The sequence below is a fragment of the Thermobia domestica genome, chromosome 12, assembly GCF_964235325.1.
Source record: "Thermobia domestica chromosome 12, izTheDome1.hap1.1, whole genome shotgun sequence".
NCBI lineage: Eukaryota > Metazoa > Arthropoda > Insecta > Zygentoma > Lepismatidae > Thermobia > Thermobia domestica.
Window position 1 is genome coordinate 185123763 of NC_137465.1, and position 14739 is coordinate 185138501.

General features: G+C 30.0%; 1 protein-coding gene across 1 annotated transcript in view; it reads right to left on the reverse strand.

The window, feature by feature from the left end:
- Positions 1-739: 739 nt before the first annotated feature.
- Positions 740-14739, reverse strand: part of LOC145666892 (uncharacterized) — a 39713-nt gene continuing 25713 nt past the window's right edge. Inside the window, exon 2 of the mRNA XM_081734476.1 lies at positions 740-11674. Within this exon, the coding sequence (XP_081590602.1) occupies positions 11319-11674 (356 nt within the window). The 3' untranslated portion in view covers positions 740-11318. The remainder of the gene's footprint in view (positions 11675-14739) is intronic.

Below are 14739 nucleotides of genomic sequence, written 5' to 3' on the forward strand. Positions count from 1 at the left end.
CCTTTAACAATGGAACTGTTTCAACAGTGATGAAAATTCTAAATAAAAAATCGGCACGGATTGTTCCCTTTAGTAGGTTATGAAGTACCTTCTCTAAAAATTTGAAGTCTCTAGATTGAAATTTGTAAGAGAAATTGTAAATTTTCGTGAAAGGTGAAAAATACATGGGAGAGGTACGAAGACTGTAGCGACATCTATCGGCAAAACTTGCCCCTTTACACTAACCTTAAGAGAGACTAATTCAACCACATTACTTCTTTTTACTCAATATTCTCCAAAGTTATTGCTAACAGTTAAGGTCCCACGTTTGCACTGTGTAGACCACTGATTACCCTGATGAACCACTCCCTATATTCCTAATGGAAATCCAAATCGTTCCCACAATGCAACAAAAGTGACTGCGACACTACCGGCTAGAGTTGTAACTAACTGCATCGTCTGCTACTGGCAGTAGCTAAGTGTATCATTGGCTAATTCTATTAGATTCACGCTCTCTGAGTGATTTGATTCGTTCTTGCTTTTAGTAGTTCGTAGTACCCAACTTCCTTGAGTGGCGGCACCACAATCTCAACAGTTTCAGCGGGAAGAGCAGCTGAAACCTATTATACTATATTATTACTTTATGGTGTAGACTATGCTATAAAGCAAATAAAGTACACAACGTTTATTTTATTATATTGTTTATTTATTAAATTAAATAAATACAATAATTAACATAAATAAATATTATACATTTGGTAAAAATAAATACTTTTCAGTGTAGTTATTGAAAAAATATTTTGTACTACTTATTACTAAATATAGTCTATGTTTGTACTGAAATATCGAAACCTAACCAAAGTCATTGATATATAATAAATAAATTACTGTAGATCTATATATTATCAGAAATTGTTTATATTGTGTATATTTTATTATATACCTCTACTACTAAAACTGTAGACACAAATAGCATATTTTGTTCATTTATCTCAAATAATCACTAGTTTTAATAGTTTATTGTTTTAGAAAACTACTTTCAACTGGAAAGGTTGAAAATACATATCATGGAACTAACATTTTGCTGAAATAAATTTGCTGTTAAAGCAAAACTTCTTTGATCTTTAACCATATGGAACGATACGTACCTTGAACCTCACACATGTCCCATATATGTCCTCGGATATTCAGGATCGTAATGGAAGCTTTAAGGATACTGGAAATATCTACGGGATATTCTTTGAATGGGAATGGGATGTCCCACTTACTGAACAGTATTTGAATATCCAAAAGTTGTCTTATGATTATTCAGCAAAGAACGTAGAAATATCCCACAGGACTCCTTTAGGAAGTCCTCCTTTCCGGGACACAAATGGACATCCAGATTTTGATATAATGTGCACGGGACGTACACCATCAAAAACGGGACTTCCTGTGGACATTCCGATATCCCAGGACTGACTTCCATTCGACGTTCAAGGTCCTCTGGGTTACGTGTAGGTAAGAAAATTATACGAGAAATGAAATTATGATTAACTACCTTTACAATGTGTTTCGTGACAACAAAGGATTGCTAAATAAAACATAAAGTAATTCATATATTAATTAATAGTTACCTAATTGTAAAGTAGCAATATTACACATGCGATAGCATTATTTTTAAAAGCAAAACTAAACCAAATGATGATTATGAAATTTATTAATAATTGAAGGATTGTGAGCCAGAGAAGTTACAATGAAGACTTTTATGAAGGGTAGAGCGAGTATAAATATCACAATTGGATAACCTTCATTCAGCGGTATTAACAAAATTTGGAATTGTAACACTGAAATTTTGACAATAAATGTTTCTGAACACAAGCGGACTTTTAGTAATGACAGGTATTTCAGAACACAATACATGACATAATGTTAACTAAATATTTCACGAGAGATAGCCAGCTCTAATTATCCAACTTTCAATTCAACTGAAATGTCAAATTTAATTGTAACAATTACTTAGCTATATTTTGATTTTGATTATCCAATCGTACATCGATTTCTTTCATTTCTCGTATATATTGCTTACATTGTTACAGATCGTTGCAATCTTCATATTATAGTTACGCAATATTCCAGCATTAGGAAGTGCATCTATAATTTGATATCAAGCATGAGAAAGAAATTAAAAATATTCAGAAATTAAAACAAACATATCCTAAAAAATAGGTTGAATTTATCCCAATAGTATTTCACGTAATAGTACTTTATCCATTACAGTTTTACTACTCTACTAGATTAGAAGTTCGTGTACTCACGTACCTTTTCTATGCATATAATTATTTAACAATAACATATTTTTCCTGTATCATTTTTTTCTGAAATGGATATAAAAATTTAACTTCAAAATTAAATCTGATAATATAGACATCTTTATTTGAATGGTCTAAGAAAAGCACTTACCGATTTCTTTTTTAAATATTTTATATCGTTTTTCTCTAAAATATGATGATATTTTTGAAAAGACGATCAACCAATAATGATGCAAGCAAATAACTCGATATCCACTTAGATATTTGAAGAGAAGATACGATCAGATAATCACAACAGATAATATGTTCTTTTGTAAAGTGTGAAAAATATCACTATTAAAGATCTTCCTTTGGATACTAATTGTTGACAACACTATTTACATTATGTTTTAAATTGAGGCCTATGGAGAAACAATGTTTAATTTAATTTGAATAATATTAAGAGAGATAAGCAAATTAGATTTTCTTAATAGCTAACTAAACAAAAGATAAAAATTAAATTGTAAGAGAAAAATAAACAAACTCAACAGTTTTCAAGAATTTGCAGATTTTCTAGGATATATAAATACACACTAACAACTAACACAATAAATAACGTTGGCATTAACATAATAAATAAGTAACATTACCTGAAACTACACAACTTGTATGTAACGTACAACTTTAAATAATTAAATACATATGATATGTATATATACCATAATATCCCATCCGAATTCGAATGTACCTTTCCAGTAATTAAAAATTACAATTTTCCGCCACGTATCCAAATATCCAATATCGCAACAATAATACATAATAACTGTAATATATTTCTAATAATATTTTTATTATAAACACTCAATACTAACAATATGTAATATATTTTAAAAACTAACATATAGTTTTGTCTCGTTACGATTATTGCATTTTCTCGTTTTGGAAACCCTATAAAGTCTGTCTTATGGAAAGATTTAAAGATTTAAGGAAATATCTTTTCAAAGAACGTATGACATAAGTTTGGGAAATTGAAAACTTCATTACTATTACTGAAAGAGTATGTTGGGAATAATTTTGATAGAAAACTATTAGTTTTGGACGTATTATATAGCCTATTTCATGCAATTTTAATATAGATATAAACTACTATTTTATTTTCAAAATTTTTAAAATTTTTATTGAAATTTAATATTACTATATTAACCTGGATATGTAAAAGATAATACTTCTACGAAACGAGTATGAATATTTCCTAAGATAGAAAAAAATAATTTTCCGTAAGTGACGCTTTTATGTTTATACGTTTTAAGTGTTAATGGGTAATATACAAGATATATAATAAATAAACATCTAATTATCGTATCTGGTGGTAAAAAAATAGAATTTTACTTTTAATATGAGAGCTAATAGATCTGATATATTACGAAGATTATGCTTAAGTTATGTCTGTTGGTTTGAAAAGACGAAATGGCACAAGACAAAGTTAGTTTTCAAGACATTTTAAAATTAAAAAGTAAATATTTGGTCCAGCACGCTATAATATGAATTCATAAATCTATATGTTAGTTTTAGACATTATAGATAAATATAATAAATTATACCATAAATAAATACTGTCAATATAGTATTGCTATCATAAATTAGACCCGAATGTTCCGAACTATTAATTGTAAACAATACAAAGCTTTCGTTTTATATAGACCTAAGATTTATAATAAGTTACATAATTTTAACATAAAATACGGACTATATAATTATGGGTAACTACATATATTTATAATATTGTATAAATACAATAAATTATCTTTTTTTACACTTACTTTACTATCACAGAGAGCATATAATTTTTCTAATCATCAGTATGAAGAGGTAACCAATAATAATGTACATGTATTATTTAATTGGATGCTAATCTACGTTGATAAATAATTTTATTATGTTTACATGTAATAATATTTTTTATACTTCAATTTAACACTTTGTTCACATTAAATATGGTTAATGTTAGAATTGTTATCTTAAATTTGGTTTAGTGTTTGAATATTTTGAATCCTCAACTTGCACTTGTATCCTCAACGGCGTTGACTACCTTTGTTATTTCCCCCATTGATTTATAATCAGAATTTATTTTCCATTTTATTTGAAACAGAGTTGAATTTTAATGTTATGACAATTACTGGTTTCTTTGTTCAAATCTAGATATTTTTTCTTGATTTTCCAAACAAACATGCATTATATATAAAATTTATCATTATTTAAATTTTATTATTAAGCATTACCATAATATAATAACAAAATTTAATTTTCTAGAAATAAGATTCATTTAAATGGATTTGTAGAGAAATCAGTAAACTCAAATCATTCAAATAAAACTGAAAGTTGATTACTGAAACCAAAAATTGGCGCTGAACGCCAATAAGGAATGTTTAGAAATGCGCACATTGCGTTAAATTAGTAATTCGTCATTAATTTTATGTCTAAATATATTGAGTTAACCTCTACTTTATACATATATAATATGTAAAGATATAAAAATAAAATAATATAAAATAAAAATAAAACATTCTTAATTAATATTTTTATGGTATTTGCTATTCTGTGTTACAGTACCAGATTACGCTCGCAAGTGTTCAACGAAGTTTAGACTACTACAAATTATACACAATATTCGTTCTTTGATTAATAAAAATTGCATTCTTTCTCTATAAGTAAAATCCCAAAAAGTTATTAGAATATAGTGTTATCGTTTTTGTTGTGTTCGTGGATGTATACCTTCATAAAAGCTGGTTTTTAATGAGGTCCGAAGTCATTTATAGTCCCTATCATAATTTAACTATCTTAGTGTCTTGTCAGTCAATGTCGTTACGTTAAGGTTAAATAATTAAATAGCGGAGTGAGTTTAGGTTGAGTGCGTAACGTTGAGGTATTATGAGGTTGGTAGAAGGTGAGAAGCGAAAGTTTCAGGTTGAATAAGATGAGGTAAACCTCGGGGGCTTGAAGAGCGAGCAAAGTGTACGCAAGCTATTGACAGAAATAAACCATATTCGTACTTACAAATATTACGAATATTCTAACAAAGAGACGTGATATCAAATATCATACTAATACAAAAATAAGTAGTGATTAGGAACTGTGGCTTTATTAAGAACAAAGGAGATAAACAAAGATAACTGTACTATAAGGGTATGCAAAAGTCTACCTGAAAAATTATTATTATTATTATTATTATTATTATTATTATTATTATTATTATTATTATTATTATTATTATTATTATTATTATTATTATTATTATTATTATTATTATTGAAGATCTGAGAATTCAATTCTACATCTGAAATCTAAAATGAGCAAAAAACTAGCGGCAAGGAGAGGGGCATGAAGTGTGCAGGGTTTAGAAAGGAGCGCCACGTAAACAAGGTTGAGAACCATCAATCTTAAGTCAAATACATTAAATGATGTTGATAATACTATATCTAAGCAGAGACGTAATAGCATTGTCTTGAAATTTCCTTGTTTTCAATGTATTATAAAATAAAATATATTATTTCTTTTAATTTACCAGTCTCTGATTTAGGTCATAGATTAAACATTTAATAATTTGAACTATATTAAAACTTAAGTAATAACAATTGAAATCATAAGGTATAAACGTAGAAGTATAATAAACGCTTTAATTTAATTACAAATTCTCTTCAATAGAGAAACAAGAAGAATACGTGTTTTATCCACACCTACCATTTGGTTAAATGTCTATGGCTAGGGTTGCCAACTTTACATTGTAAAATTAAGGTAGATTTTGTTACGATCTTACGGCTATTATGAATGAATGAAAAAGCATAGATTTTACAAGATTTTAATACAGTAAACAACTGCAAAATGATCGTAGATTATAGTGGTTTCCATTTAAACATAAGAAAGATTACATCTTTATTTATAGTCATAAAATTAGTAAACTTTGGATTTTTTAGTGGTGCAAGAACAGTGATTTAACATTAAAATTTACCTTAATATGCTAAAAGTAAGCAAATATTTTGTTCTAAAAAAAGAGGCACATTTAAATAACATTTTGCTATCTATTTTTAACACAGGAGAAACGAACTCCCAGATTAAAACAAAAAGATCTCCCAGATCGGGGAATGCAAGAGAGTTTAAATCTTGTGTCAATTATAGAAATTCCCTTATAATACAGTAGAGTTGACAATCGTGCTAGTGGTGTGACATATAATAACAATAATATTTCTCATAATTTACATTTATTTCCAGCTATACTTCTGCATACCCTTATGATACAGTTATCTTTGTTTATCTCCTTTATTCCTAATAAAGCCACAGTTCTTAATCACTACTTATTTTTGTGTTAGTATGATATTTGATATCACGTCTTGGATTTAGGTTTGCCAACTATGAAAAAAATATCAGCATTTGCTCATAATCTTGAAAACAGGTGAAAAATAATTGTAATTTAAACCTAGAAATATATAGTTATGTCTGACAAAAAATACCGTACAGTAGTCAAGCCTATTTGAATTCTACTCTAAACTGAGATCACTGTCATTCCAATCAATCAAAAAGAGGAAAAAGAAGTTTCATTTCATTGTATTTAGAAAATAAATAATTCAGTATAATTAATAGTTATTTCATTACTTCTATCCAAGAATTTAGAAATAAATACAAGATAAAAATAATTATTTAACTTATCCTTATGATTTATACACCATACTTATGATCAGATTTAAATTTCATTTCTTGCTGCCTCTAGATTTATAACATCTTTCGATATATTGCTTTTAACAAATGTAAAATTTAAAAAAGAAAAAGAAATGAATGAATAAATAAAATTAATTCACCTCGATTCGGATTATGGACATTACTGGTGAGAGTGGGGAAAACTGTTCTACCAAAATTTCGAACTGTCATCGTGTTTGGTGGAATGACCTTCAAAGCTATGTAATCATTTATTGTATAACACGTTATTAATGTGACAGCTGTAGCTTATTAAAGAACAAATTGCAATTTGAAACAAAATGGTCACCCTAACTGTACAAAAATATAATCAAATGAAAGAAGTGTTCACGAAGCAAGAAAATGCCGTTCCATTCACGTCCCAATTAAGTTTATTAAAATATCCAGTTCTGTTGAGGAAGGTTAAAATATATGAAGATAAGTAAACTTCATGGAGCACGAGAAGGGGTTACGCTAAGGTTGACTTAGATTAAAGGGTTACAATATTAAGTGAGGTTGAGAATTAAGATATAGAATTAACAGGTTTGAAGTGCAGTGAGTAGCATGAAATTAAGTGAGGTTGCGAATAAAAACTATAGGCTAGTTATACCTTTGGGTTGCAGTAAGTAGTGTGAGATTAAGTGAGATTGAGAATGAAAACATAGGATAATAACTAGTTTGGGGTGTAGTGAGTAGCGGAGATTAAGTGATGCTGAGAATGAAAAACATAGGTTACTAATAGATTTGGGGTGCAGTAAGCAGTATGAGATTAAGTGAGGTTAAAATTGAGAACATAGGATAGTAACTGGTTTGGGGTGCAATGAATAGCGTGAGATTAAGTGATGCTGAGAATGAAAAACATAGATTACTAACAGATTCGGGGTGCAGTGAGCAGTGTGGGATTAAGTGAGGTTGCAAATGAAAACGTAAGATATTAGCTGGTTTGGGATGAAGTGAGTAACATGAGATTAAGTGAAGTTGAGAACGAAAACCATAGGTTAGTAAAGATTTGTAACAGTGCGCAGTGAGCAGTGTGATATTAAGTGAGGTTGAAAATGAAAACATAGGACAGTAACTGGTTTTGGGTGCAGAGAATAACGTAAGATTAAGTGAAGTTGAGAATGAAAACCATAGGTTAGTAACAAATTTTGGGTGAAGTGAGTAGTGTGAGATTAAGTGAGATTGAGAGTAAGACATATAGGGTAGTGAAAGATTACGGGTAAATTGAGTAGCGTGAGATTAAGATACCTAGGTACAATGAGAATAAAACGTTTGTGTTAAGTGAAGTTTGTTCGTAATGCCCATTTATACATAGTTGCATCAGTGTAAGCAATCTCTTTAAAATGCCATGTGATTGGCGTTTAGTATTTTAGATTTATGTTAAAAATCAGAGATAAGAATAAAATTATATTACCATAATAAACAGTCATGTAAAATATATCACGTCATTCTTTAAGTGTCTTACGAAGTCAATACACATTTCATTTTTGTTGTAGTGTCATTTTGTATACTTATACAAATTTATCGTTAATTTGTCAAATCTGTAATTCTTAATGTAATTTTTGTCTTTAAGTTGTACTAATTCTGCAACAAGTCTAGAATGTAGTGCACACCAAAACTTCCTATAATGTCGAGGTCAAACAGTAGTTACATAGTAAAACATAAATATGATAAGGGAATTTTAACAAATATATATAAATTTAATACCAATGAAAGAAATACTTCTCATACATCCAATAACAGTTATTATATGTTATTATATGTTTCAGTTAGAAACACTTTAATGATTTTCAATGTATGAGGTTGGACTCAAAATTATATAATTCACAGAAGACGCAGAGGTTATCATCGGCAAATGTAGAGATTTAATGTAAGTTACTCATAAGCAGCTCTATTGAAGATTTCCTTATTTGCAACTAATATTCAGGCAGCCTAAATTAGTATGTTTGTGAATTAACCATCACTGCTATGACAGAAAATAACATAATTTGACTTTATTACCATCGAATCTTGACAGAAACTTACAAACAAAATATTCGGAAGACTACATACTATCTTTGTGTTGTTGTGAATCATTAAGTTATTCAGTTTGCTTGAACAGCAAATTTGTATGTGGTTGGTATTCATATGATCTTTAATTTCTCAGTTTATAATGAATATTGATTTAAAAAATTAATAAACTCATATTCTGATCAATAAGCAAATATTGTGAAAATATTGTCTAATTACTGGTCCTTAAATTTATAAGTTCTCTATAAATTTCTCTACTTCGAAATTCGATCAACTACTTGAGAATAAATTAGAATTATTCAGCATTCATAGTATAGACAATCAATTTCAATATGGTAAATTAAAAATTCAAAATCATCCAATCTTATTATTTTCTGTAGTATAGAAAATTATTTATTTCAGTTCATAATAATTCTTAAGTTCTTTATCAGTTTTTAATATTTGTAATCTTAGCCTATAACTAATATAGACAAATATAGAAAATGATAATATAGTAAATTATTTATGGTTGGAAATTGATATAGAATAATTTCTTTTGGAAGAGATTACGCTATATTTTTGGTAAGCTGAAATTTAGAAACTAAGTGAGCATTTCAAAAGAATTGTATTGGTTAATAACACAAAATAAGACGAAAAAGTTATCTATAATATTCAGTTTCATGATTTAAATTTAGTTGTGACTGAACAAAAGTGTATTATCTTATTATGGACCATAGAAAGCATGTGTAGTAAAATAGTTTTTATCGAGTTGACTACTAATTTTAAGTCAAATAATTATTAAATAACTCATCTAACTGCTAACTTTATGAGCGTTGATTAATAACGTCCAATCAAAACGTGGTCAAGTATACAGAAGACGAGTACGATATTTTATTGATTGCAATTTTGAATTTCCTATTAAATTACGTTAGCGTAGCCAAATTAAAAAAAAATGTTCAATATTCAGAACAGCTTAATGAGATGGAAAACATTTATCTATAGACTTCAATAGTTAACTTTAATCTGCTATATTAATTCTAGATAAGATTCTTATAATTATGTTACTTTGTTATTAGTTATCACAATAAACTATATATCAGTTATCAAATTTATTTTTTATTCCTTTCAGTTATTTAAGTTACTAGAGCAGTATTACGTTTATTAAAATAATACTTTCTGAAGTCAATTATACAAGTTCTTGTAATTTCGATAAGAAAATATATTATGGTGTTTAACATCAATTAAGCATCTAAGTTCATTAATTTTGTTGTATGCTTAAAGTATATCATGAGATAAATTTATAATCGTTCTAAAATACACATTGAAAATACTTTCAGTTTATTTATACATTACCTTTTTGATTTTTATACATTACATTTTGAAAACCTTTTTGATTTTTAATATAATTTACAAAATATAAGGTTACATTTCCTTGTTACTATTCCATTCATTTTTGGTTCTGCCTTAATGAGCTTATTTTAATCAGATCAGCACAAACACATTTTGAATAAAAATGTCTGTTAATGGTAATAATATATTCACAGCCTTTTGATTTTAGGAAATAGCAACTAGTTTATTTATATAGAAACAGATATTCTAAAGTAATGAAACTAACACTTAATGATGTTTACTCATTCACCACAATTTACGGGAGATTACAATAGCAAGAGAAATGCAATTAGTAACTAACAGCGAACACTCATTAAACATCTTTGATTGTATTTGACATCTACTAGTTACGGAACACGAAGAAAGAGAAACATATGTTATTGACCTACTGTTGTCTTATGTTATTGTCCTCTGTAGTTTGTCTACAAATATCTTTTTAGACGTTAGATGTCTCTCCAGTCATCAGTCTCTTGTCAATGTAAAGCCTCTGTTAAATATATAAGATCGTCCATTAACGTTAATCCTTAAACGTACTTAAGTCGATAAATGGGCAGATACTGTGCAGTCTTCTTCAGTGAGGTAGATTTGTCTTGTTGTCTAGTCTTTTAGAAGGTATAGCAAGTTTTTGTCACTTAAGAAAAATATTAAACTTGATATTATGAACGTTATATATCGCTTCACTTTTATCTTGAACGTTATTGGTGTTTTGGTAATTTTCGGTTCCTTTTTCTCCTCAAATTGTGACCAATTTTGCTTCAGAATTTATCATGTATACGGAAGATACAAGTACAAAAAATAGTTATATTGTTGTATCTGCTTTAATTTATGGCAGCGATCAAAAATCCTTATTAACTGTACATAGCTCAGTTCTCACTTCGAGCTTATGACATCAAAGAGATAAGTTTCTAAGGACCAAGTTATGAAAAAACTGGAATGCTTATTTTTTTACCAGTGCTGTAAGCTTTGTTAATTAGGGACATGTGCTTTGTATACCAGGACATGAGAATTAGGAACCTTTTTATAGAAACTTCTCCTATAACCGTGACCGTCTCCACCGTAACTATCTCCGCCAAATCCACCACCACCACCACCACCACCGTGACCTGTTGGTTTCACAATCTCGTAGGTGGTCTCGCTGCTGTGTCCACCGAAGAGCTTCTTAATTCCGATGACAGACGCCAGGAGGAAGGCCATCTTAGCAACCAGCAGAGCCTTACCAGCGAGGAGGAACAGTTTGCCAATTGCTAAAGCCATGATCGTACCACCTTTCATCATTGCACCTATCATCATTGGCATCATCATCTTCTTCATTTTGCTTCGTTCTGTGAAGTAAATAAAATAAAGAAAAGCTACAGGTAAATTACTTTGAGTATCATTAAATATTTCTTGTTAATATTTCTTTCACCTCTAAATTACATTAAAAAAGTCTCCTACACCTCGTACCAGGCCCGTAGGCAGAACATTGTTTTGGGGCTGACTTGATTTCCGTTTACGTTTATACATATATTATCCAGACTGAAAGTTTTATGGATGCTGAAAGCGGTCGAATACAACTTTCTGTGAGTATTTACGGGCCTGGTTCGTACAATTAAAAGCAAATATATTTTCATTTCCAACACACGTCATCTGTTACCTGATCGTACAATGAGTTGTATAGGAGGAAGGAGTTTCTTGCTCCTTATCACAGATATTGCATTATTTCTGAATTTGAAAATATTCATTAAAATAAACCTTTCTAGCTTAAATTTTAGCCTTTATCTTCTTAGAAATATTCCAATGCTAAAAAACAAGTGTTTATTATATATGTAATTAAATGTGAAACAACGATATCTTATATTACAAAATAGAATAAACAACAATTGAAAATCAACAGGGTAAGAAAAAAAGATAGTGATCACATTTGATTTCTTTTCCTTTGTTTTTCCCGCAGTTTCTTCGGTAGTAAAATACTTAATGTTGTGAAATTTACTGTAGTGTGGTTCATTCACTTTAGACACTAAAAATAAATAAATAAATAAGGTGTTTGGACATTTCCAGAAACTGATTATGGTCATTGCTTAATGTTCAAAAATGCCCTAAAATGAGCAAAAACTGTCTAAAATGTGTCCTAACAGAGATTAATAGGACCTTTCCTAAGGATGTTCAAACAGTGGTTGAACTTTTTTAATGTGTCCAATGAGTATACGGATAGAAACGACTTGCATGTGTAAATTGTAATCTATATAAAGTGTCTTAACACAATTTAAAAGTAGTTCCTGCTCCTATAGTATACACATTAGACACATCAAAAGTTCAAGTATATTTTGAACATTCTTTGCGTAGTTTCTATTTACCATTGTAAAGAGGCATTAGGTAATGTAAAGTGTCCTAGCACTGTTTAGAAGCGTGCAGTTAACCACTTATTTTATTATATTTTTTAATTGTGCCAACTTGCTACACTGATCTCTTTGATCACCTTTGTTCAATTCTACGAAATCAAATTTGACTGGGTCACAAACACAGAAATATTGAGGACAATTGAAAACCTAACCATGCTTTTCAGAAGGAGTCTAACTACAATTGATTCGCCTCATAATTCAAAGCCGAACAACGGACACCATACGGTTATTGCCACCGGCATTAATAAATAGCCATGTCATGTGTACACCACGTGAATGTGTTTGGTTTATGTGGTATGCAACCAATCTTTTAAATACAGTTGGGTTACCTACTTCAAACGGGTCATTTAGATCAGTGATTCTCAATATGGATGTTAACGCTCCACACGGAACGTTCTCGTTTCCAAAGAGACACTGAAACAAAATAGGGCGGTTGGGGCGGTGATAGATTATTTAGAAGGCATTTGAGATTTTGAGCTGTTAGACTTTTTTTCTTATTATTGGACGAAATCCATTATGCATTTTACAAATTAGCAAACGTTCAGACTTTTTGTTTTTACAAAAATGTTGATTTTTCAAGGCTGATTTGAAGAATCGAAGCCTTTTCTTCTACTTCGTACAAGTCTTGCGTTTAGTCATGTGCTTGGGTGGATTGCGTTAAGACGACGGAGTGTGTTCAGAACAATCACATTCAACCAAGGGGGCACTAGGCTCGAAATGGTGGAGAACCACTGATTGAGATATAATATACTGAATAGCCTAATACAAGGGAAACGGCTTTTGATTATTCATATTTTGGGATTAAGTGGATGAATTATCTCTATGAGCTCGACTACAAACTTTTGATATACGTCATAACTCAAAACGATTGTGATACATCAAATAGTTCTAGAGAGTTTTTTGTTTGTTTGTTTCCCACACGAACAGACAGGGTATAAGTATGTGAAAGAGATTTAGTTAATAAAACAAGCCTCTTAAAACTCAACTAGAGAGTAGGGATATTAAATGATAAGTTATACACAGAGTTTCCAAAACAACACCGACAACGTTTGGGAGGTAATTCCTGACACTAAGATAAGACAAAAACTATAGACCAATCTGGGTGCACAAATGCTTCCTTTCGCAGTTATAGGCTGTCGAAAACATGCAAAAATGAACTTCAAAGATCTATAGCTCCAAAAGTATTTGACCTACTGTAGTCCGGTCAAGACTTCACTTAGGAACCAGTACGTGCCCTTTCCAAACATCCATGTTTCAGAATCCTGCGGTACTTTCGCAATATTTTTTATAAAGATAGTCTGTGAGTATTTCAAATTATACGCCCGTAGCAAAACCCCCTCTATAAAAATTGTTGTGTGGGTACCTTAGGATTCTCAAATATGGATTTTTTTGATAGGGCACATATTAGTTTCTAAGTGAAGTCTTTACCCTACTATGGTAGGTCCCATAGTTTCTGAGCTATGGACCCTTAAACTTCATTTTTTCATGTTTTCGGTAGCCTATAACTACGAACGGAAGCATTTGTGCACCCAGGTTGGTCTACACATTTTGACTTATCTTGGTGTCAGGAATCACCTTCCAAATGTTGTCGGTGTTGTTTTGAAACACCCTGTATACAGAAGTAAAAAGGGAGGAGTAGGCGCGCACCAAGGAACTTTTATTTTTTGGGATGAGTCCGAAATTTCGAGGGTCCAATACCATAAAAGTATTTCTATTTAGTATCGGGTTGCTATTATTCTACACCTGAAACAACGACAAGCAATTTTTAAGTAATTTGATCTACATTCAAAAAATATAAAACAAGCTATATTTTTATAAGAAAAGAAAGAGTACAGATGATCTTCAAACAAGAAGGGCTATATTCAGAAACACTTTTATGTATGATTATCGTCGTACTAAGGATTTTACTAACTCATGATTATAATCTTCGTGTTGAAGAACATTTTGATGATATTATCGACAACTGATTACGTTATCCACAGTTGCAGGTCACAATTTTCCCACATGGG